At 43.5% G+C, this 22435-nt stretch overlaps 1 protein-coding gene across 1 annotated transcript in view; it reads left to right on the top strand.

Annotated features, from left to right (window-relative positions):
• The first annotated feature begins 271 nt into the window (after window positions 1–271).
• Window positions 272–22435, top strand: part of F9 (coagulation factor IX) — a 34591-nt gene continuing 12427 nt past the window's right edge. Inside the window, exons 1-6 of the mRNA XM_007528254.3 lie at window positions 272–391; window positions 7132–7295; window positions 7487–7511; window positions 11685–11798; window positions 18133–18261; window positions 21263–21468. Of these exons, the coding sequence (XP_007528316.1) occupies window positions 325–391; window positions 7132–7295; window positions 7487–7511; window positions 11685–11798; window positions 18133–18261; window positions 21263–21468 (705 nt within the window). The 5' untranslated portion in view covers window positions 272–324. The remainder of the gene's footprint in view (window positions 392–7131; window positions 7296–7486; window positions 7512–11684; window positions 11799–18132; window positions 18262–21262; window positions 21469–22435) is intronic.

Here is a 22435-nt window from a genome sequence, read left to right as displayed (position 1 = left end):
GATCCTTACACCGGTCCTTGTGCTTTGTGCCACGTGCACTTAACTCGCTGCGCTACTGCCTGACTCCCACCTACTACTATTCTAATGGTATGTGACTTCCTGCCTCGGAGGAGCCACAGGGCAGAAGCATATGAATCCTAGATGGCATGCCCATGCTCTTTGCTTCACCCAAGAGGTCATTGGAAAACAGCCCAAAGACCCATTCAGGGAGATGGACACTGTTTCCCAGAAGTAAATACAGCTCAGCTTGTACTTTGGAACATTTGGTCAACCTTGCTACTTGCACAATCCACCAGCAGAGGTGCAGCAGTGCTGGTCACCATCATGGCAGAATCACTGGGCTTCCTCACCATTTGCCTTTGGGGGTACCTACTCACTGCCGAATGTACAGGTTTGTCTCCTCTTTAAAGATACATAGTGTGTGCTAGCTTTTTACATGTAGAAATGCCTGGTGCTACTTCCTCACTGAACAACAATGAGAAGTTTTGACAGCAATGTTTAAGAGTCTAGTCATCAGTGTGTGGGTTGCTAAGTGCTGGTTTGCTGGTAGATGCATCTTCTTTTTTTTTTTTTAAGACTAAATAGAGTTCAATGTTTGTGCTATATATTTTAATAGATATGGCTACACATATGATTCAATAAACGTCATTCCTCTTAGGAAACAGTCGTCTTGGATAAAGAAAAAAATTGGGCAAGTGTTCTAACAGGAAACAGAATAAACTGGGGGGGGCGGACTATCTATGCCATTAGGGTTTTTTTAAATCCACCATTTTATAATCAGATGGGAACAGTGCAGCCACAGACAATCGTCTTATTTTACACACAGAGCTTGGTTTCTCAAAATATGTGTTTAAAGATCATAGAACTGTATCAAGAGCCATGTTTCTGATTTTAAACTAAGTCTATACAATCATAACTTGCACAAACAGTTTTAGCTAAAATAGATGTTGAGCTTTTTATTAATAAGTTGTTATCTACATTACTGAGGTCATCATCAGTTTTATTAGCTCATAGGGTACCCTGGAGGACTGGGTGGGAGCAAAAAGGGGGCTGGGGGCTCAGTGTCCTACGGTGGAGAGAGATGGCACTTTGGTGGTGGGTAGGGTGTGCTGCACCTATTTTGGGGAAAGGTGAAACTGTACTCTTGTGAAAGCTGCACTCTTATAGAATAACGTGACTCCAATAATTCATCAGCACAGTTTTTCACAAATTGAAAGATATTACTCTGTCTCTGATTTTAAATAATCTGGAGTTAATATATGGGGCTGCTCAGTACCAGAGCTCTTAAGGGAGCAAAGTCCAAACACTGGCATAAAGAAGTAGGAGCTTAGTTCATGCCAAGTTTATCACTTTGTCTTTTTACAACTTCACTGACTTTCTGTACTGCCCAAAGGCAGGCACCCAGGGAAGAAATCATCCCATTTAGACAAACAGCATGTTCTCACAGGAAGTATTTATCACACTTACTTGTCAACCGGCTATAATCAAACCTTGGATCTTGACAATATGAGGGGCAGGGTTGCCAAGCCTAAGTGTCCCCATACTGCAGACTGGTCCTGTGGTTCCCACTCCAGACATGACGTCAGCCTGAAATAGAGAAATAATGATCTGAGAAAGCAAAGGTGACATCAAACTAGAGTGGGAAGAGTCAGGAATTGAAGAAGGCATTTGCTGGAAAACTCACAAAATTGGACATAATGTTAAGTATGTAGAGCTACATAGAGCTCACCAGCCTGAGATCATGACAGCCAGAGGTTCCAAACGCTTCCTGTAAGACATGTGTGGAAGATGCCTGGGAGGCGGTGATACACTGTGGACATCATGAGGCTTGTGTTCATGAGGTCATGACTTTAATCCCTGGTACCACATATGCCAGAGTGATGCTTAGATCTCTATCTCTTATATCTTTGTAAGGACTTTTCGTTTTTTAAGACTTAGTTTCTTGGTGGTGGGGGGGTATCTGGTGATCAAACTTAGAACTTCATGCCTCTAAGTCCAGCACTCTAGCCACTGCAACACTTCCTAGGTCATAGGACCTTTCGTATTGTTGAGAGAAAATGAAACACAGAGAGAGAATAAGCAGAAAACTGCTTGGCTCTGATTTATTGTGGTGCTGGGGATTGAACCTGGGACTTCCTATTTTGGGCATGGAAGTCTGTTACATTACCATTGTTGTATCCCTCTGACTCAATAAATACTTTTGTAAAAATAGTTTATTTATATATTTATGTATAATGAAGGGAGGAGCAGAGAGAGAGAGAGAGAGAGAAAACACAGAGCTCAGCTCTGGCTTATGGTGGTGCTGGGGATTGGACTTGGGACCTTAGGTGCCTCTGGTATGAAAGTCTTCTGAAGAGCCATTCTGCTGTCTCCCTAGTCACCAGTGAAAAAATTCTTGGGGACTTCTGGGAAGTATAATCATGGAGTAACAATGACTAGATCAGGCTCTTTCCCCAAACAAGTATCTACAACTATTGAACTTAACAAAATTCCTCAGCTAGAGCTGAGACATCCACAGAAACACCATATAGCCTCAGCCACCAAGCTGCAGACGCTATCACGATTCCATCCTGATTTCCCTGGGCAGACGACCTCACCAAACTATCCTGGAATCTCACCTGTCCAGAGCCCTACCCCACTAGGAAAAGACAGAAACAGGCTGGGGGTATGGATTCACCTGTCAGTACCCATGACCAGTGGAGAATAAATTACAGAAGCCAGACCTCCCAACTGCACCCCATAAAGAATTTTGGTCAATACTCAGGTGGGGGGGTGGTGATTGGTGATAGGGAAAGATGACCAGAGGGTTCTGAACTCCAATTCCATTAGGTCCTGAAGAAAGAAAGGGAGAAAGGAATGACATTTGGAAGTAGTACTAGGTGTAGGCATGACTTAGAAAGGAAGAGAAGGCAGGACCATAGGGAAATAATTGTTATATATATCGAGAGAGAGAGAGAGAAATAATAGGCAACCATATCTGTGACCGTGACCTTAGGAGAACTACTGTAGCTTCCAGTGGAGGGGTTGGGGATACAGAACTCTGGTGGTGGGAACAATATGGAATATCCCCTGTTATGTTATGATTTTGTAAACCAATATTAAGTAATTAATAATTTTTTAAAAGTAAATGTAGGGAGTCGGGCAGTAGCTAAGCGGGTTAAGCGCATGTGGTGCAAAGCCGCAAGGGCCCGGTGGAAGGATCCCGATTCGAGCCCCCGGCTTCCCACGTACAGGGGAGTCACTTCACAGGCGGTGAAGCAGGTCTGCAGGTGTCTGTCTTTCCCCCTCTCTGTCTCCCCTCCTCTCTCCATTTCTCTCTGTCCTATCTAACAATGATGACATCAATAACAACAACAACGACTACAACAACAATTAAAAAAAAACCAAGGGCAACAAAAGGGAAAATAAATAAAAATAAAAAATAAATTAAAATAATAATAATAAAGTAAACGTGGCAAGTCAGTGAGGCAGGGGAGCTAGAAAGGGTCAGATTGTCACCCATAGGAGCCCTAACCTAAGGAGTCTGGTCAACAGAAGGCAAGGCAGAGTCATCACAAATGTAATTAACCAGGAGGAGCCCTGATGGTTGGTTTAGGCCAACACTCTACCATTCTACTGAAATGGATGTTTGTTTGCTTACTTTGGAGGAGTAAAACTAGGGGAGATAAATCTGAGGTCATTATCAACATTCAAGGGAGACATAAGGGCCCAGGCCTGGATATTAGCCACACAGAGAAGAGGGAAAGAAATTCCCGACACTAAGAAAGCACAAGTGATATGACTATATGACTCAACAGCCCTGGGGAAGGAGGAGGGAAAGGGGCTCAAGATGGCGGGGGTAGTACATAGGTATGTCTTATACTCCCATCTGCTGAGACTACCAGATATATTATGGTACCAAAGAGCAAGGACTCTGCAGTCTGAGCACTGTGGGAAACGGTGCAAAACACACTCTGTCTATGCCTTAAAACAAGGACTGAGACACCGAGAGTCATGAGCAGAGCAAAAGTTTTACACACACACACACACACACACATATGCAAGGGTATAAGCCAGCAAGCATACCAAAGGCAATCATCAGAGCCTTTTTATACATTACTGGGCATGGGAACAACCTGTCCTCTTCCCCTTTGGTGAGAAGGAATTGGCTCACAATCTAACCACCACATTCAAGAAAAGGGGATGGGAGTGGATATTAGGAGTGAGCCAGGAGTCTACTATAATGGGAAAGGAAGTGCAAGGAAGAGGATTTGGGCCAGGACAATGTGGCTATACTGGGAAAGAAAGATTGAGGAAGGAGCTGGGAAGTCTAAGCTAATTTTGAAGAAAAACAAGACATGGTTGTAGTCAATGTAGACATGTAAAAGTCAGGGGTCTGTAGTCAGACTGGATTGATAGACATCAATGAAAAGGCTACAACCAACTGGGCTATTTCTCACACACCAAAGGCTATACCTCCTGGCTGACATGGCACTCAGTGTTACTGGACACCCCATCTCTCCTTCACAAAATACACTCCAGCACCTCCAAGAGATGAGCAATGCCTTCCATGTGTGGGGTTGTCATGGGAATGGAAGGCAAACACAGGCATGAAGCACTGAGCCCAGCACTCAAGACACGTTCAGTCAATGGCAGCTCTCATTAGCCACAGCACAACTTGCACTCAGATTTGGAAGGATGATCGGGACTTCAGAAGACACATCTGAGTAGAGCAAGCTCTTTGCAAGCTACTGCTAGATAAGCAGTAGTTACAGCTCTGTGTGTGTGAGGAAACCAGGGAGCTAGTGGATAAAGATTCCCTTGTTCCTGGAACAATGCCAAGCAGTAGCGAGCACTTGGAAGATTCTGGTGGGGCAAGCCAAGCAGGGAGAGCAGAAATGGACTGGCCTGCAGCCAGAAGTGCCCTTTTTTGTTGTTGTTGTTGCTGTTTTGTTTTTTGTACTACAGCTACTTTGGTTAACATCACCCTACTAGAGCAGGAAAGAGAGAGGTCATTTCATGGAAAGGTAGGAGAAGAGAAGTTGGTTGATTCAAGAGAGAAAGACTGGATTGGGGACTGGCCTACAAACGTGGCCCAAGCAGCATAGGGACTCCACCTAAAATGACAATGTTTCCCCTGGGGCTCAGTCCCCCTGGGAAGGGAAGAAGGCAGATAGCCACAATCGATTGCCTGGGAAGCTGAGAATATCCATCTTGAAGAAGGAGAACCGAGAGAACTGGCAAGTGGAAAGCTGGAAAGAAAACTGTCTAAACTCAGTTCAGCACCAAAGCAATGCCCAAGGGGACTTGCAAAAGAAGAGGAAAAAAGTGAGGCTGTCAAGGGGCTAGAAGGTCCCATGAAGTGAACCACTGCAGTGAAAATAAGGGAAGATAGGTCAGTTTATTGTCTTTTCCTTTTTAAAAGATAGTTCATGAGCAAGAAGTCCCAGAATGCCCTGGCATGTTCGTCTTACAAATAACTGGTCCTATGGAGACAGTTCTTTCAAGAAAGGAGTAACTCCAGGCTTGAGTTCCTGTTAGTCTAGATTTTTTGTCTGTCTGTCTAATTCTCTCAGGTGTGTTGGATCACGTGAGTGTGTGTGTGTGTGTGTGTGTCTGTGTCTGTGTGTCTGTGTGTGTGTGTGTGTCTCTGTGTGTGTGTGTGTGTGTGTGTGTGTGTGTGTGTGTGTGTGTGTGTGTGTGTGTGTGTGTAAGAGAGAGAAACAAAGAGGGAAAGATTGACAGGGAAGGTGAGAATTGGGTTGAAGACCTCAATCATTCAGAGTTCAAGAGCATCCCTACAGGTAGGGATAACAGAACTCTTGAATTTTTTTTAATTTTTTTTATTTAAGAAAGGATTAATTAACAAAACTATAGGGTAGGAGGGGTACAACTCCACACAATTCCCACCACCCAATCTCCATATCCCACCCCCTCCCCCAATAGCTTTCCCATTCTCTGTCCCTCTGGGGAGCATGGACCAAGGGTCATTGAGGGTTGCAGAAGGTAGAAGGTCTGGCTTCTGTAATTGCTTCCCCGCTGAACATGGGCGTTGAATGGTTGGTCCATGCTCACTGCAAACTCTAGTGTACTTCTGCTTTCAGGTATATATTTTGCAGTAGTTTATGGATACGTGTGAACATAAGCTCTCTCTCACAGAAACTGGTGTATATCTAGGTTTTGGGACTTTGTTAGAAAGTGAACCACCTGAGATGCCATCAGGATGCTGGCCAGGCTTCCCTGGATTGAAGACCCCACCAATGTGTCCTGGAGCTCAGCTTCCCCAGAGACACACCCTACTAGGGAAAGAGAGAGGCAGACTGGGAGCATGGACCGACCATTCTTGAATTTTTTTTATAGCATACCAAGTGGAAATGGAGTGAACCTGAAGACAAAGGAATGAATGTTGTGGCTTTTCCTGTACATCTTGTGAGAGATGCTAGGGGCTGCGTTGGCAGCTCGATCACAAACTGGCTCCTGATCTTCCAAGAAAAATGTGTTGCAAAGCCATTCTGGGCATTGCATCTGGCTCACCTTGCAAGAACTGGCAATTAGTAATATTTCCAATGATGGCAAATTGTGAAGTTCACTGCTGAGTTAAGAAATTTCTTTTCGGGAGTTGGGGGGTAGTGCAGCGGGTTAAGCGCACGTGGTGCAAAGCGCAAGGACTGGCATAAGGATCGCAGTTCGAGCCCCTGGCTCCCCACCTGCAGGAGAGTCGCTTCACAGGTGGTGAAGCAGGTCTGCAGGTGTCTGTCTGTCTTTCTCTCCCCCTCTGTCTTCCCCTTCTCTCTCCATTTCTCTCTCTCCTATCCAACAACAAAGATAATAATTACAACAATAAAAAACAAGGGCAACAAAAGGGAATAAATAAATAAATAACTTTCTTTTCCATCCAAATTAAATGCAAATACAATTTAAAATATGACCTTTGATTACAGCTTAAGAACGAAATTGAATTTTAATTCCTAAATCGCTAGGTGTGTACAATAGCAAGCACACACTGGAGATTTTGGCTCCAAGCCCTACAGATAAATTGGCAGAGGGATTACCAGCATTAAAACATGACTCTTGCTTAAAGAGATGTTATGTCATTTTCATGATGCTTTCTCCTTCTCTCTGCTACTAAAGGGTTCCTCTTTTACATTTCAGTTTTTCTTGATCGTGAAAATGCCACTAAAATCCTGCATCGGCAGAAGAGATATAATTCGGGGAAATTGGAAGAGTTTGTTCGAGGGAACCTCGAGAGAGAATGTATGGAAGAAAAATGTAGTTTTGAAGAGGCACGAGAAGTTTTCGAAAACACTGAAAAAACCGTAAGTACTTCTACATAAAATCCTTCTGATGTAAAGAATAGGGAAAAAAATTGCAAGGATCTTCTGCTTGGGATTTTTAACTAACCATGCAGATTATATGAGTTACAAATGTTAGAAAGAAGCAAATCCAAAACATTTCAAAGACTACCATTCACTTGTCCTCCTTTTTTTTTTTTTTTCTATTTTTGCAGACTGAATTCTGGAAGCAATACGTTGGTAAGCAATTCATTTCATCCTCTATCTGGACTATGAAGCATTTGAGAGTTAGACACTTTTTCCTCTGTGAAAATAGATCATGCATTAAACTCTGACAAAGAGACTCAGAAAAATAAGTCTAATTCATTTATCCAAGACTGACTGGCAGTTAGACCATTCACTGGTTTTATGTTAGAATGGGAAATGTGAGCAGGCAACACAGTTTCTCCTCCCCTGGGCTTTCAGAATAAACATTCTTCCACCCAGGAGACTGGAAGGATTGATGGTGCTTACTGTATGTGAGCACAGAATATTAGCCATACTCAGTAGAGAAGAAGAGAACATTGTCTGACTTCACCTTTCACTGCTTACAAGTTTCTATGGGGGGGGGGGGTTGGGTGGTAGCACAGCAGGTTAAGCGCACATGGTGCAAGATCAAGGCCCTGCGTAAGGATCCCGGTCCGAGCCCCGGCTCCCCATCTGCAGAGGGGTTGCTTCCCAAGTGGTGAAGCAGATCTGCAGGTGTCTATCTTTCTCTCCCCCTCTCTGTCTCCCCTCCTCTCTCCATTTCTCTCTGTTCTATCTAACAACAACAACAAGGGCAACAAAATGGGGGAGAAAATGGCCTCAAGGAGCAGTGGGGATTCGTAGTGCAGGCACCAAGCCCCAGCAATATCCCTGGAGGCAAAAAAAAAAGTTTCTGTTGGACATTCTTGAAACAGGGAGGGAGGGGAGACTCCAAAACACCACTTCACCATCCATAGAGTTCCCTTGGCAATGTCCAGAGTGGTCCCAGGAATGGAAACCAAGACTTCACACATCGTAACCTGTGTGTTTTACTTACTGAGCCCTTTCCCAGCCCACAGGAAGGGTCTGTTTGAAGCAGAAATCTCATCCAACTAAGGGCCAGGTGATGGCACACCAAGTTCACACACATTACAGTACACAAGGACCCAGGTTCAAGCCCTTGGTCCTCACCTACAGGAGGGAAGCTTCATAAGTGGTGAAGCAGGAGGGCTGCAGGTGTCTCGCTCTTACTCTCCTTCTCTACCTCTCCCTTCCCTCTCAGTTTCTATTAAATAAATACTTTTTTTAAAAAGCAGTATCATCCAACCACATTAACCAGCATCTGTCAAGCACTATATTATTTTTGGCCAGATGGATGTGAGGGCGATCTGGCTGCGACATCTGTCACCCCATTGATGGCCAGGGTTGATTCGGCTGATCTGGCTGGCTAGGCGGGTGTCCCCTTCCTCCCTCACCACTCCATGTGTGTCCCTTCCAAAGCTGCATGCTCAGTCAAAGAGGATGGCCTTCCCCGAATAGAGATGGACCGATCTTGGGTTGAGGGTATACGAGTAGCTGCGCTCCCCTGCTAGAACCTCCAAACAAGCTCTCAAAGTCCATTATTTTTTGCCAGAGCACTGCTCAGCTCTGACTTGGGTGGTGCTGGGAGTTAAACCAGGGACCTCAGAGCCTCAGATGTGAGAGTCTGTATAGTCATTATGTTAGCTCCCCACCCTGCACTTTATAATTTTACGAAAGATTTATAGATTCATCTTTAAGCAAAGTACTACTCAGCTATGGCATATGGTGATCCTCGGGATTAAAACTGGGCTTCCTGGAGCCCATCTATTCCAGCCTTGTGCTCTCATGCTGAAATATCTCCTTGGTCCTCTCAGTTTATTTTGATTTTTTATCAGTGATTATTACTGATTTATAAAATTACAAGATAACAAGGATATAATTCGACACGATCCCCACCACCAGAGTTCTGTGTCCCCACTCTTTCCACTGGAAACTGCAGTAGTTCTGCCAAGGTCACAAATATGGGTTGATGAATATTTATATATATATATATATATATATATATATATATATATATATATGCCCATTTTTCCCTATGGTCCTGCCTTCTCTTCCTTTCTAAGTCATACCTATACCCATTACTATTTCTGAATGTCCTTCCTTGTTTTCCTCTTTTCTTTCTGGGTCCTGATGGAGTTAAGAGTTCAGAGTCCTCTGGTTATCTTCCCCTAACTTTTCTCCCCCTTTGGCACTATGGACCAAAGTTCTTTTGGGGGTGCAGAAGGTGAGAGTTCTGTCTCCTGTAATTGCTTCTCTGCTGGGCATGGACTTTGGCAGGTGGATCCATACCCCCAGCCTGTTTCTATCTTTTCCTACTGGAGTAGGGCTCTGGAGAGGTGAGGTCATCTTCCCAGGGAAGTCAGGATGGAATCATAGTAGTGTCTGCAACTTGGTGGATGAAAGGCAGTAAAATATAAAAGTTTATCTTGTTTTTATCAAGCCATGCCTTATGCATACAGAATTTCATCATTCCCAGACAACTTTTTTCAAAGAGAGAGAGAAAGCAAAAGCGAGACTCCACCACATCTGAGCTTTCCCCAATGTCATGGCACCTTCCCTGTGCTATCAGGACTTGAGCATGAGGCACACACAAAATAAGACAGTGGTTCCACCCAGTGAACAATCCCTGCCTTTTAAAGTTGGCAGGGGGAGGTCAGCAAAAGAGCTTACTTGGATAGTATGCTGCTTTGCTATATGTGAAACCCAGATTTGAGCTTTGTCCCGTGCACTGAAGGAAGCTTTGGTGCTGTGGTTTTCTTTCTCTCTCTTTCTCTCTCTCCCTCTCCCTCTCTCCATTTCTCTCCTTTTCTGTCTCTATATTAAAAAAAAAAGTTAAGTGGTCTGGGAGGTGGCACAGCACTGGATTCTCTCAACCATGAGGTTCTGAGTTCAATTCCTAGCAGCACATGTACCAGAGTGTCTGGTTCTCTCTCTCTCTCTCTCTCGCTCTCTCTCCTCATCTCTATCTCATGAATGAATAAATAAATTATTTTTAAAAAAAAGTCAAAGGGCCAGGTGGTGGCACACCTGGCTGAGCAGATATGTTACAATGCCCAAGGACCCAGGTTCAAGCCCCCAGTCCTCAGCTTCAGGGAGAAAGCTTTGCAAGTGGTGAAGCAGTGTTGCAGGTGTCTCTCTGTCTGTCTCCCTCCATCTCTATTACCCCCTTCCCTCTCGATTTCTGGTTGTCTCTATCCAATAAGTGAATTAAGATTTTTTTTTTAATTTTAAATCTTAAAAAAAAAAGTCAATTGATTTGGTTGAGCATTATAAAGTTTACAGAGTGTCCCACTGAATCTGTACTACAGCCTTGATTTTCTGAGAGGAAACAGCACCTAAGGGGATATAAGGGACTGACCAAAGGTCACTCTGTTGGGGAGTCCTGGAATTCAGAAAAGAAGCCAAATTCTCCTAAAGCTCCAGCCTTCAAATCCCAGTGCAGATATTCATTAAACATCCACCCCCTCGCCTTAAAGCGGACTCCCTCACTTGGCAAGGCCCATGGCTGGCTGTCTTTGACCTCCACTGCCCACAGCTCTGCACCCAGAAGAGGGCACAGTGCAAGGTGAAGTGACGGCCGTTCGAAAGATCTGGTTCAACAAATGAGCTGCCTTGCTGCTGGCCGCAAGCCCAGGCCCTCTCAGTGAAACAGCCTGAATAATTCAGGATTGTTGGTCTGTACTCTAAAGTGCAAATGTAGCTCATTGCTTCCTCTAGGTCAGTTCTGAACAACAATGAAAACAAAAGCAGAGACAATGGGATTCATTTTCGGAGAACTGGGATAAACTGACATCGGTCCATAAAGCACACTGGAATGGAGGAGGGCAGAGGGAGCCGGGCCTGATTTTCACAGCAAGCAGATCTTTCCAGAGAAGGATGACTACCTCTCTATACCTCTCTATAGGAAAAATTCAGTCCTGAGCAGTGAAACCATGCATGTATGAGGCCTCAGAGATGCAATAAATAAATAAATAAATAAATAAATAATAAAAGTACATGCCTTCTCATAGCAATTTCCTAGGATAATGCTAGCTTAAGATCTCTGTTTTGGTTCCATGTACTTTTGTTATGTATATCTGTATATATGTGCCAGGAATTTAACCCAGAGCCTCCTATGTGAGGCCATCACTCTCCCACTAAGATATAATCCCTGGCCTCTGGCTGCTTCCAGAAACTCAGGAAGATAGGGCCATGACAAAAGCAGTTGGTCTCTAAGTCATCAGTTCTGCTCTAACCACCACCCCCAAAACCAGCCTCCCCCCACCAAAAAAAAATCAGGGAGAGCTGGGAATTCCAATCTAATTCAGCTTCTCCCCTCTCTCAAAGATGGCGATCAGTGTGAGTCCAATCCGTGTTTAAATGGCGGCCTGTGCAAGGACGACATCAATTCCTATGAATGTTGGTGCAAAGAAGGATTTGAAGGAAGGAACTGTGAGTTAGGTGAGTACTTGCTCTTGGATTCTTCATGGTTCCAAGTTTCCCTTCCAAAGCAGATAGAATAGAGAAATGGCGCAGATAGAATAGAGAAATGGCGTAGTCATCTATCCTAGCTGTCTCTTAGAAATCCTGTCCATTTTAACTGTGGTAAAGAACAACATAAGTATGAGCATGGAAAGACACCTTCCTATACCCCACTGGGTTCTTCAAAGGTTGAAAAAATTAGCAAGTATGAGACAGATTAGCAAGAGAAAAAGTGAAGGGGGACATATTAATAGCCTAGACACCTGTGCAGATGGGAGCAGCGATCCAGAGAGTCTGAGTAACTCATCAAGTGGTCATAGACACCATCTATAAATAGCTTCCCAGTACAGTGAATTTACGGGGAAGAAAGATGGATCAACAAGGTTCCCAACAAAGTAGGATACAGGGTAAAACCAGAAGCAATAGACTGAAGTTCCCATACAGATTCACATTCCTCCTTCTCCATGATTGGCTCTTCCCTGGGAGAAGGATTTATCTCAAAGGTCATCTCCACTCAGCATCTCCACAGGTCATTCCTGCGAAATTAACCTTTTGTCAGACATATTTTGGGTGGCAGACTTTTGCTCTACTATGGGATCTAGACTCCTACCAAATTGTGAAGTGTGCAACAGAGCACATCCTTAACTCTAAGCACTGCTTGTACCACTGTCTAGAATTCACTCATCTTGTGTAACTGAGACTTTTACGCACTCTGAACAGTAATCTCACCCCCACCACTGTCAAACTCCTAGTAATTACAATCATATTCTTCCTTTCTGAGTCTGTTTTCAATATCTTTAGATTTCCCCCATGAGGCATATGACAGGATTTCCATGATCTGTAAAGGCTAGATAATATTCTAGTATTCATAATATTCCATTCATATTTATTTATGAATCCTCCTCATTTACTTTCAGAGCTTATAAGCACTCTTTCTATCTGTGGTCACACTTTCTTTCTTTTTTGATTCTCCCTATGGTCACACTTTCAAGGATATGCATGTCAGAAGCTAAAAGAGCACAGATCACACTTGGTAGCAAATGTTACATGATAATGATGTCCCGTGCACTTTATTCACCACCAGCACAACCAATAAGCAGTCAGCACCATTACCATCCCCGGGTGATGATCAGGAGACAGCAGCCCAAGTTGCTTGGAACACAGAGGCAGAACATGGCAGAGCCAGAACTTGACCTTCAGTTTGACCAAAACCTGTGTGTGAACCTGCCAGCCACAGGACACAGGGAACCGGGTCCATGATAGAAGCCAATGCTGTAGAGCACTGGGGTGTCACAAGGCTGGTCCTTGCACACAATAGGCACATCATTTCCACACCCAAGTCACTTCAAGTGTGAAATCTGTTGGCAGAACTCAGAGCCCATTGCTGAATCTGACCACACTGATTACACTGAGAGTCACATGGCAAAGCAAGGTTCCCTGTGTATCATCGCACAACCTACAGTGGTCCCCCCCCCCCCCCCGCTGAGGTTTCCAGCAATTGACACAATCCAGGTTTCTCACCTCTAGAAGTAGGATGATGGGGATATTGTGGTTGTGAAAGGTACACTGAGCAATTGATGGATTCTCGTTCTACTCTGAAACTCCAGAAGAACAAAGATGCCAACCTGGGGAAATAATTTAACAACCCCAGGCTATACTACTATGAGCAAAGAGAAGAAAATGAGCAGGTCTCCATTAAGGCATTAGAGACTTCCACCGGACAGACGCACAGATGAAAGAGGCACAAGGCCAAATAACTCACAGCAGCCCCACTCGCCCCACTGAGAAAGGAAAAGAAGAATTGCCTTTAACATCCAGAAATCTTTTCAGTACTAAATTCAGTACTAAAGAGCAATTCATTACCACCTCCTTTTAAGACTTGAGGAAGGGAGGGAGGAAGGGGGAGAGAGAGATAGACAGAGAGAGAGAGACAGAGAGAGAGAGAGAAGAACAAGAGGAAAAGGTGGCAAGGCAAAACCTTTAAAATGAGTGAGAATGGTCAGGGTTATGGTGTCATGCCATGGTTCTGCAAAAGAGTTTCCTGTCTCTGAGGCTCTGAAGTCCCAGGTTCAATCCCTGGCACTACCATAAACTAGAGCTGAGCATTGATCTGGTTAAAATTAAATATATATATATATATATATATATATATATATATATATATATATATATTAAAAGAGTGGCTGACAGTAATACATGGGGTTGAACACACATAGCATAATGCCCAAGGACCCAGCTTCAAGCCCCCAGTCCGCATATGGAGGGTGGGTGGGAAGCTTCAGGAGCTAATTGACGTTAAAGTTTCTTTTTTTTTAATTTTTATTTCTTTATTATTGGATAGAGACAGAGAGACATTGAGAGGGGAGGGGGAGATAGAGAGGGAGAGTGTCAGTGAGACTCCTGCAGCCCTGCTTCACCACTCATGAAGTTTTGCCCCTGCAGGTGGGGACCAGGTACATTCTTACTTTCAGCTCCTGTTATGGAACTACTGCAACTCAGGTAGTGAAGAACTCCGTCTCAGTGGAGAATGAAAAGTTCGTCGGGTGAAATTTGATTATGTTGCAGTTACCGCTCTTAAAGGGCTTCAGTTCACAAAGAGAGGTGCTGGTGGGACATTGTCAATGCAAAACACAAAACTTCTACAACCGGTGTTGCTACAGGTGTGAGGCAAAGGGCGAGTCTACACAGTACTGTCAACCCCATGCTCTGGCGCTCTGAGCTTTCTTGGGATGGCAAAGGCTCCCTCTCCACCACAACACCTGTCCCTTGGGTTGTACCAACCCCCCCCACACACACACACATACACACACTCACACCAGCCAAAAGGATCAATGTTTAGAAACATCCTTTGGGAGGCCTGGGTGGTGGCATACCCAGTAGAGTGCACACATTACCATGTGTGAGGACCCAGGTTCAAGCCCCTAGTCCCCCCCCATGGGGGGAGAGCTTCTTGAAGAGTGAAGTAGTGTTGCGGATGTCTTTCTTTCTCTCTCCATCTCTCCCCTCAGCCCACACACACACCCAGTTCTCTTTTTCTCTATCAAAAAAAAAAAAGACAAAAAGTGAATAAAAATGTGATTGGAAGGAAACTATGGAGTTATCATGTAGGCACTGAGCCCCAAGGATAACCCTGGTGTCAGGGAACGGGGAGGGAAAGAGGGAGGGAGGGACCCCTTCCAGTTCTCAAAGTGGGAAATCTGGCAAAGAGGTTTTGTTTGTTTCTTTGTTTTGCCACCAGGGTTGTCACTGGGGCTCAGTGCTGGCACTACAAATCCACCGGCTCCCGGTGGCCATTTTGGGAGGCCACCTTCTTTTAATTAGACAGGACAGAGAGAATTTGAGAAGGGAGGCAAGATTGAGGGAGAGAAAAATCGATACCTGCACACCTGCTTCACTGCTCGTGAAGTGACCCCCCTGCAGGTGGGGAGCCAGGGTTCGAACCGGGAGGTAATGTGTGCACTTAACCAGGTGTGCCACTGCCCAGCTCCCTCAAAGAGCTCTTTAGCTCAGGATGAGAGAGACAGTTCATCAGGCAGTGTGCCGCATGTGGGCGAATGCTATAGTGACAGAAAAGACTCTGGTGTTGTGTTTGATCTAATTGAAAACAAAAGTCATAATCTGGGCGTCATTGCTCCAGGATGAGTTTTCCAGATAAAGACATAGACAAAGAGGGAGAAAAAGAAAGAGAGGGGTGGGGAAGAAAAGAGACCACAGCACCAAAGCTTCCCCCAGTGCTATGGAAGCTGGGATCAATCCTGGGTTTTGCACATGACAAAGCAGCTCAACTAAAAAAGAAAAAAGAAGAAAATGAAAGAACCTTTATCTGAGATGCCAACAGTGAAAGCAAATAGAAATCCCCTTTGTTTTATTTTAAAAGATATTTATCATAGTCAACACATAATGTCTTCGGCATTTAGCTGCCTTAAAGGACCCAGTTTTATTCTCTTGTATTGTTACTTACCTACCTCAGCTAACTTCAAGTCTACTTGGATAAACTGAATCTCATAAAAACGACAATGTTCAGCAGTAGAGCCCAAGACTTGCAAGCACGAGGTCCCAAGTTTGATCCCCTGTACCACAAATGCCAATCTGATTCTCCCTCATGTGCATGATCATAATCAATGTATAAATAAATTAAATGATGAACATCTATCCCACAAGGCACACAGTTCGAGGTAAAAAGGCAAGTCATAGCACAGGAGAATTATCATACACTTGATGGGGGGATTTTTCATTCACACAATTATTTTAGGGAACCACCTGGTAGCAGCCACCAAACCTACAGAACTACTGGAATTGAACAAATGATTGAATAATGCCACTCCAAAGTATTCATCCAGCAAACAAGTTACCAAAAGATCTGTATAGGAATGTTAACTAAAAAAGAAAGAAAGAAAGAAAGAAAGAAAGAAAGAAAGAAAGAAAGAAAGAAAGAAAGAAAGAAAGAAAGGACAGTGTCGACCTATATCTAAGACTGTGGGGATGGGACACAGACCTTTGGTGATGGGAGTGGTGAGAAAAAAAAAGTCACTTTCAGGGTGTGAGTCATCTATTGGATTGTCAGGAAAGTCACAATACATTTTTGTATAGAAAATACATCATGACTTCCAACAACCATTATAATCAAGGAAGCAAAACCAAAAAAAAAAGGAATATGCATTACAGCATGATGCATAAGAACCCAGAAGTAGATGCTCACCTCAGCTTTTCACCAACAGGAAGAGGATTCAATGTTGTTCAACACCGACACAATGGACTTGCACAGGGTGTAAATGAACCGCTACTCTGCTCAACAAGGAGGGATGCGCCATACAGACTTAAAAAAAAAATCACCGTAAAAAGCAAAGAAGCATATATACTTTGAGTCTCTTAATGGAGTTCAGGAACACACTAAACTAACTCACCATCAGAAATTGGGGTGATAGTAACTGGTTCTTGTGCTTTGCGCCACGTGCACTTAACCCCGCTGTGCTACCACCTGACTCCCATGGGGTGATAGTAACTGGGAAGGAGGAAAGACAAGGGGATTGGAGGGGAACTTTAGGAGAGCTCGAGTCTTGCCAATGTTCCCTGAAAATTATCCCTGAATCATTGTTCATCATTTCAGCTGGTGCACACCTCTGTGAGACCCTAACGCTGAAGTTTTGCCTACTTTGCTGAATGTCTGTTGTGTCTTAGTAATTCTGGAGTTGTTTGGGTTTTTTTTAATATTTATTTATTTTCCCTTTTGTTGCCCTTGCTTATAACATTGTTGTGGTTATTACTGTTGTTGTTATTGATGCTGTTGTTGTTGGATAGGACAGAAAGAAATGGAGAGAGGAGGGGATGGGGGGGAGAAAGACACCTGCAGACCTGCTTCACCGCCTGTGAAGCGATGCCCCTGCAGGTGGGGAGCCGGGATCTCCAACCGGGATCCTTACCCTAGTCCTTTCACTTTGTGCCACATGTGCTTAACCCACTGAGCCATCGCCCGACTCCCAAGGAGTTGTTTTTATTGAAGTCCATGATTTAGAGAAGGTCACATATACAAATCATTACTTTTATGCCAGTCAAAGGTATCTCTGCCATCAACTTCATGTCTTTATAAGAATTGCAATTAATTTGAGTTTTTGTTTTTTTTCCCAGAGCACTGTTCAGCTCTGGCTCATGCTGGTGCTAGAATTATTGGAACCTGGGAACTTTGGTGCCTCAGGCAGAAAAGGTTTTGGTTTTGTTTGTTTGTTGGTTGGTTGGTTGGTTTCTTTTTGTAGAACCAATATGCTATATTCCCAGCCCTCTTAGTAAGAATTGAATTCTACTGCAAACCATTAATCCCCCACCAATAAAGAAAAAAATAAAAATGAACTAGAATACAAAAAAATAAGAAAAAAGAGAATAAAAAATAAAAATAATTTTTAAAAAAGAATTGAATTCCTTATTTTTGTACTCTTAGCTCAAGGCTCCCAAATTTCTGTCCCTGAATACCACCAGTTTATTCTTTTTTTTTCCTGACCATCTCTGAGGCTTCATTACTCCAGAATGACTCTTTCAGATATATAGAGAGACAGAGACAAAGAGGGAGGGAGGGAGGGGGAGAAAGGGAGATAAAGAGAAAGAGAGACTACAGCACTGATGCTTCCTCCAATGCGGTAAGGGCCAGCCTCAAATCCAGGTCACACACATGGCAAATCAGCCCAGTATCCAAGTGACTATTTCTCCAGTCCAATAGCACCAGCCTGTTTCTCTCTGACCTAGACTCGAGACAACAGCTTCAAGTACTTTTCAGAAATTCCTATTAGAGAATGCTATTACCGTTACTCTTGCTTTCTTTCAGATGAGACGTGCAGCATTAAGAATGGCAAGTGCATGCAGTTTTGTAAAAAGAGTGCCTATAGCAAGGTGGTTTGTTCCTGCACAACAGGATACCGACTCGCCGCAGACCAGAAGTCCTGTGAACCAGCAGGTCAGAACCAAGGGACAATGTTTTAAAGCTCAGAGAGAAGTATCCAAATTGAGGTTTGAACCTTTGAGATTTCAACTAGCTGGCATACGTTTGATTGCTACTTGTTTCTTTTTTCCTTTTGAAACCACAGAAAAGATAAGTCACTTGAATTAGACAATGAAATTTTCCCAAACCATGTCATCATTTTAAGTAGAAACTCCATTACTGTCTATGATCTAAATCCTTTTCCATGCATCCAATATTTTCTCCTCTTCTATCATGAGTGATTGGTTTGTGCATATATTATTAGTCTTTAGTTTCATTTTAATTTTTATTAAAACACTACTATGATTCTATCCTGACTTCCCTGAGCAGACAACCTCACCAACATGTTCTGAAGTCCTATCTCTAATAGGGAAAGATAGAAACAAGCTGGATGTATGGATCGACCTGCTAATGTCTATGTCCAGCATAAAAGCAATTACAGAAGCCAGAACCCCCACATTCTGCACCCCATAAAGACTTCTGGTCTATACCCCCATAGGGATAAAGAATAGGGAAGTTTCCAATGCAGAGGACAGAACAGGGAACTCTGGTTCTATCTGTATGGAATTGTACCCCTGTTATCTTACAATCATGTTGATCATTATTAAATCACTAATAAATAATTTTTGTCTTTTAGAATAAGAAGTACCCATCCCCCACACACTAAAAAACTTAGCAAATAGAACTGTCACTACATAATTTATCTCCAGTGTAGACATATCTGTCAGGCCTCACAACCCGCTGATATAACAGTCCTATATTACAAAAGATACATAAGTGATTAACAGGTTTACACGACAAGGTTGGTGAATTTTAAGCATGATTCTGTCAGGGTGTGGCTGAAAGTCACTTCCTCTCCTTGAGTCTCACGTTGAGTTGGCACACTCAGTGTCAGAATGATCTGACAGGCATCATTTTTAAGTTATACCACGCTGAGCAACACAGTCAATTTATGTCTATTTGCGGACAAAGCAATGCTTCCCAGTCATGTCAACTGTGCCGCCATGTTGACAGCTGACTGATATTGCCAGGACATCTCCACATGCTCTTCTCAGCAAACAAAAACAGTAGGAGCTTTGACAGAAGAAAAAAAAAAAGGGTCTGAAGGGATCAACTATATTTGTTAACCAAGGGGGCCTTTTTGAAGCAAAGTAGATATGATTTCTTCTGCATTTCCAAAGCCCTGATATATTATTAGCTTGGCTTCCTGAACCATGTACTTAGTCCTCCATAACTGGGGTTGATATCAGTCTTAGCGATGTACCTGGCAGAGGAAATGAAAAGAAAAAGACCAGAAGCCAAGAGTATAGATGCTGCAGTTACAATGAAGAGTCTCTAATGTTTTGAAGGTCTGACCGTCTTTCTGTCTGTCTACACATACACCACTTCAAAGCCAGCCTGCCTTGGGAGGAGAATATATTGGACTGTTGGAAAAGTCATGATGTATTTTTCTATGTTTGTCTATGAAAAAAATGTGTCATGACTTTTCCAACAGCCTAATATGTGTGTGTGTGGTTTGGCGGGTGTGGGGTGTTGTAGGTGTGGACAAACACATGCGTGTTTTAACTTTCAAAATGTTACTTCCACTGTAACCAGATGAGACCGTGGTTAGCCTTCTGTGTTATAAAAAAGAGAGGAAAATAGAAACAAACAAACAAGCAAACAAAAAACCCAAGAACCATGTCCCACTACTAAGTGTCACATTTGAACGCAGCCTTGGTTTCAGCAGAGTAAGTAGGCCAGGGCTAAAATAAGCTCTGCTGCCTTTCAATAGTAATGGTCCCTTCTCTGCAGCCATTGTTGATGATTTATATTTATACATAAGTATTTTGAACTAATTTCCTGTTTGTCCAACCACACACTGTCTTCGTGATACTTGGCTGCAGCTGGTTGCTATAGAAATGTCTGTTAGACGGGATGTGACGACAAGGAACGTGAGAAAGGAAAATGAAATGTGAGGTGACTCTCCATGACTACAGATGTCCATTCTGCTTGTCCCCAGCATATCCGTGGATGAATTTTGTTTGTGTGTTTGTTTTTTCTCTAGGAACTGAAACAGGGCTGTAAGCAGGGAGAATCATATTAGTGATTGATTGACGTGGCTAATATTGAGAGCCAGCTGACTAAATCCCTCTCACCTCACCCCAATAACTACCTTCAACTCTACCTTGAGACAGGTCAGAAGGCATTCTAGTCTTCAGATGACATCTTGTTGACAACAAGCAATGGCAGTCCTGTGTACCTTATTCCAAAATAAAACTTACATGGCACTGATTAGCAGATTTCCATCCCAGGGCAGGACGTGGGAACAAGAGTTATTATTGGGTTACTGGGAAAAGTCATGATGTATTTTTCTGTTTTCCTATGGAATAAAAAAATAAGTTGTGACTTTTCTGACAACCCAATCATAAAAGAAAAAAATTAAAGGGGCAAGTGGTTGTACACTTAGTTGAACGCACATGTTACAATGTGAAAGGACTCAGATTCAAGCCCCCGATCCCCACCTGCAGGGGGAAAGCTTTGTGGGTGGTGAAGCAATGTTACAGGTGTCTCTCTGTCTCTCCCCCTCTCTATCACTCCCTTCACTCTTGATTTCTGGCTGTGTCTATCCAACAAATAAAGACAGTAATAATAATGATGATGATGATTCTATGCTTTAAAAAAAATAGAGAAAGTCATTATACATTTTAAGACTGACCCAAGTCAATTCTCAAACACCTATTTCCATAAAGACGATGGATTTATGAGCCAAAGTGTTCTCTTCCTGAAGGGTTTGAAAACTTTCCAGGAAAAAGTAATGCAGCTAATCTTTTAGTTTGAGAATAGAGCCACTGATTGAATTTATTAAGGTATTGATGGGCCTGCTTCTCAGAAATGACAAGGATGGGCTCCATCCTGGATTTGGTGTAATAAGCCGCATACCTGCCAATGAGAAACATCAAGGATACTCTTTTTTTTTTTTAAATTCTTCCTCTAGTGCCTTTTCCGTGTGGCAGAGTCTCTGCTAAGCGTGTCTCTACAAAGCTTACCCGTGCTGAGAGTATTCTGCCTGAGATGGACCATCACAATTCCACAGACGCTACAACCACTTCGGACAACATCACTCAGAGCACCCAGTCATCTAAAGACTTGATTCGAATTGTGGGTGGAGAAAACGCTGAGCCAGGTCAATTCCCTTGGCAGGTACTCTGTATGGATGGTCTATTAAAACTGGACTTGAGTGGGTGAGGGACAGGCCAGGCAGGAGGCAAAGGCCAGGACACTGAGCAGGACTAGTGGGTTGAGAGAAATGTCCAGGCAGGTCTCAGCACTATGGAATATGAGGCCATCCCCACAACTGGTCAGCCAGCTGGTGGAGGAGACATACAGAAACAGCTGCCACAACAAGGTCAAAGGGACTCTGGCAGGGAGGAAATAGCAGATTCCAGACAAGAGACACGGGATGTGGTCCAGGAGGTGGCGCAGCGCAGTGGATAAGGAATTGGACTCTAAAGCACGAGGTCCCGAGTTCAATCCCCAGCAGCACATGTACCAGAGTGATGCCTGGTTCTTTCTCTCTCTTCCTAGCTTTCTTGTTAATAAATGAAATCTTAAAGAAAAAAAGTAATAAACTTTTTTAAAAGAAACAGAGAGAGAGAGAGAGACTGGGGAGCCCAGAAGTGAGGTCACAGTTTGGGGGCCAATTCAGTGTCAGCCCTTGGGAGCACTAGTGGGAAGCAAAAAGCAAGAAGTCTCTGAGTGACATTAAAAAGACTTTCCAGGATGAGGGTGAGAATTGGGGTACAGGAAGCAGGATATGAGATGGGGGTTGTGGTCCAAAGCACTGCATCTCAGCATTCCCTAATACCAGAACTCCTGAAAACTTAGCAACAACGCAAATTCTCTTGCTACTACACCCCAGACCTCCTGAACCTGAGGGTCTCCTCGGGTGAGAGTCCAGCAACCTGTGTGCTGTGGGACTAGACCCTCAGTTCTGCCACATAATCTCTCTATCCTTTGTCCACATCATTGAAACCCAATGCTTGTCAATGGCTTAACAAGGCAACTCTTTCCAAAAAGAAATGATGGTGATTCCGGCAAGCTGTACCCATTCTCATTCACTATCTCTCTCTCTCTCATCTATCTATCTTTTTTAAGTATTTGTTTCTTT

The sequence above is a fragment of the Erinaceus europaeus genome, chromosome X (assembly GCF_950295315.1).
Source record: "Erinaceus europaeus chromosome X, mEriEur2.1, whole genome shotgun sequence".
Taxonomy (NCBI): domain Eukaryota; kingdom Metazoa; phylum Chordata; class Mammalia; order Eulipotyphla; family Erinaceidae; genus Erinaceus; species Erinaceus europaeus.
The sequence above is the reverse complement of the archived record's forward strand: the minus strand, read 5'-3'. Positions and strand labels throughout refer to the sequence as shown.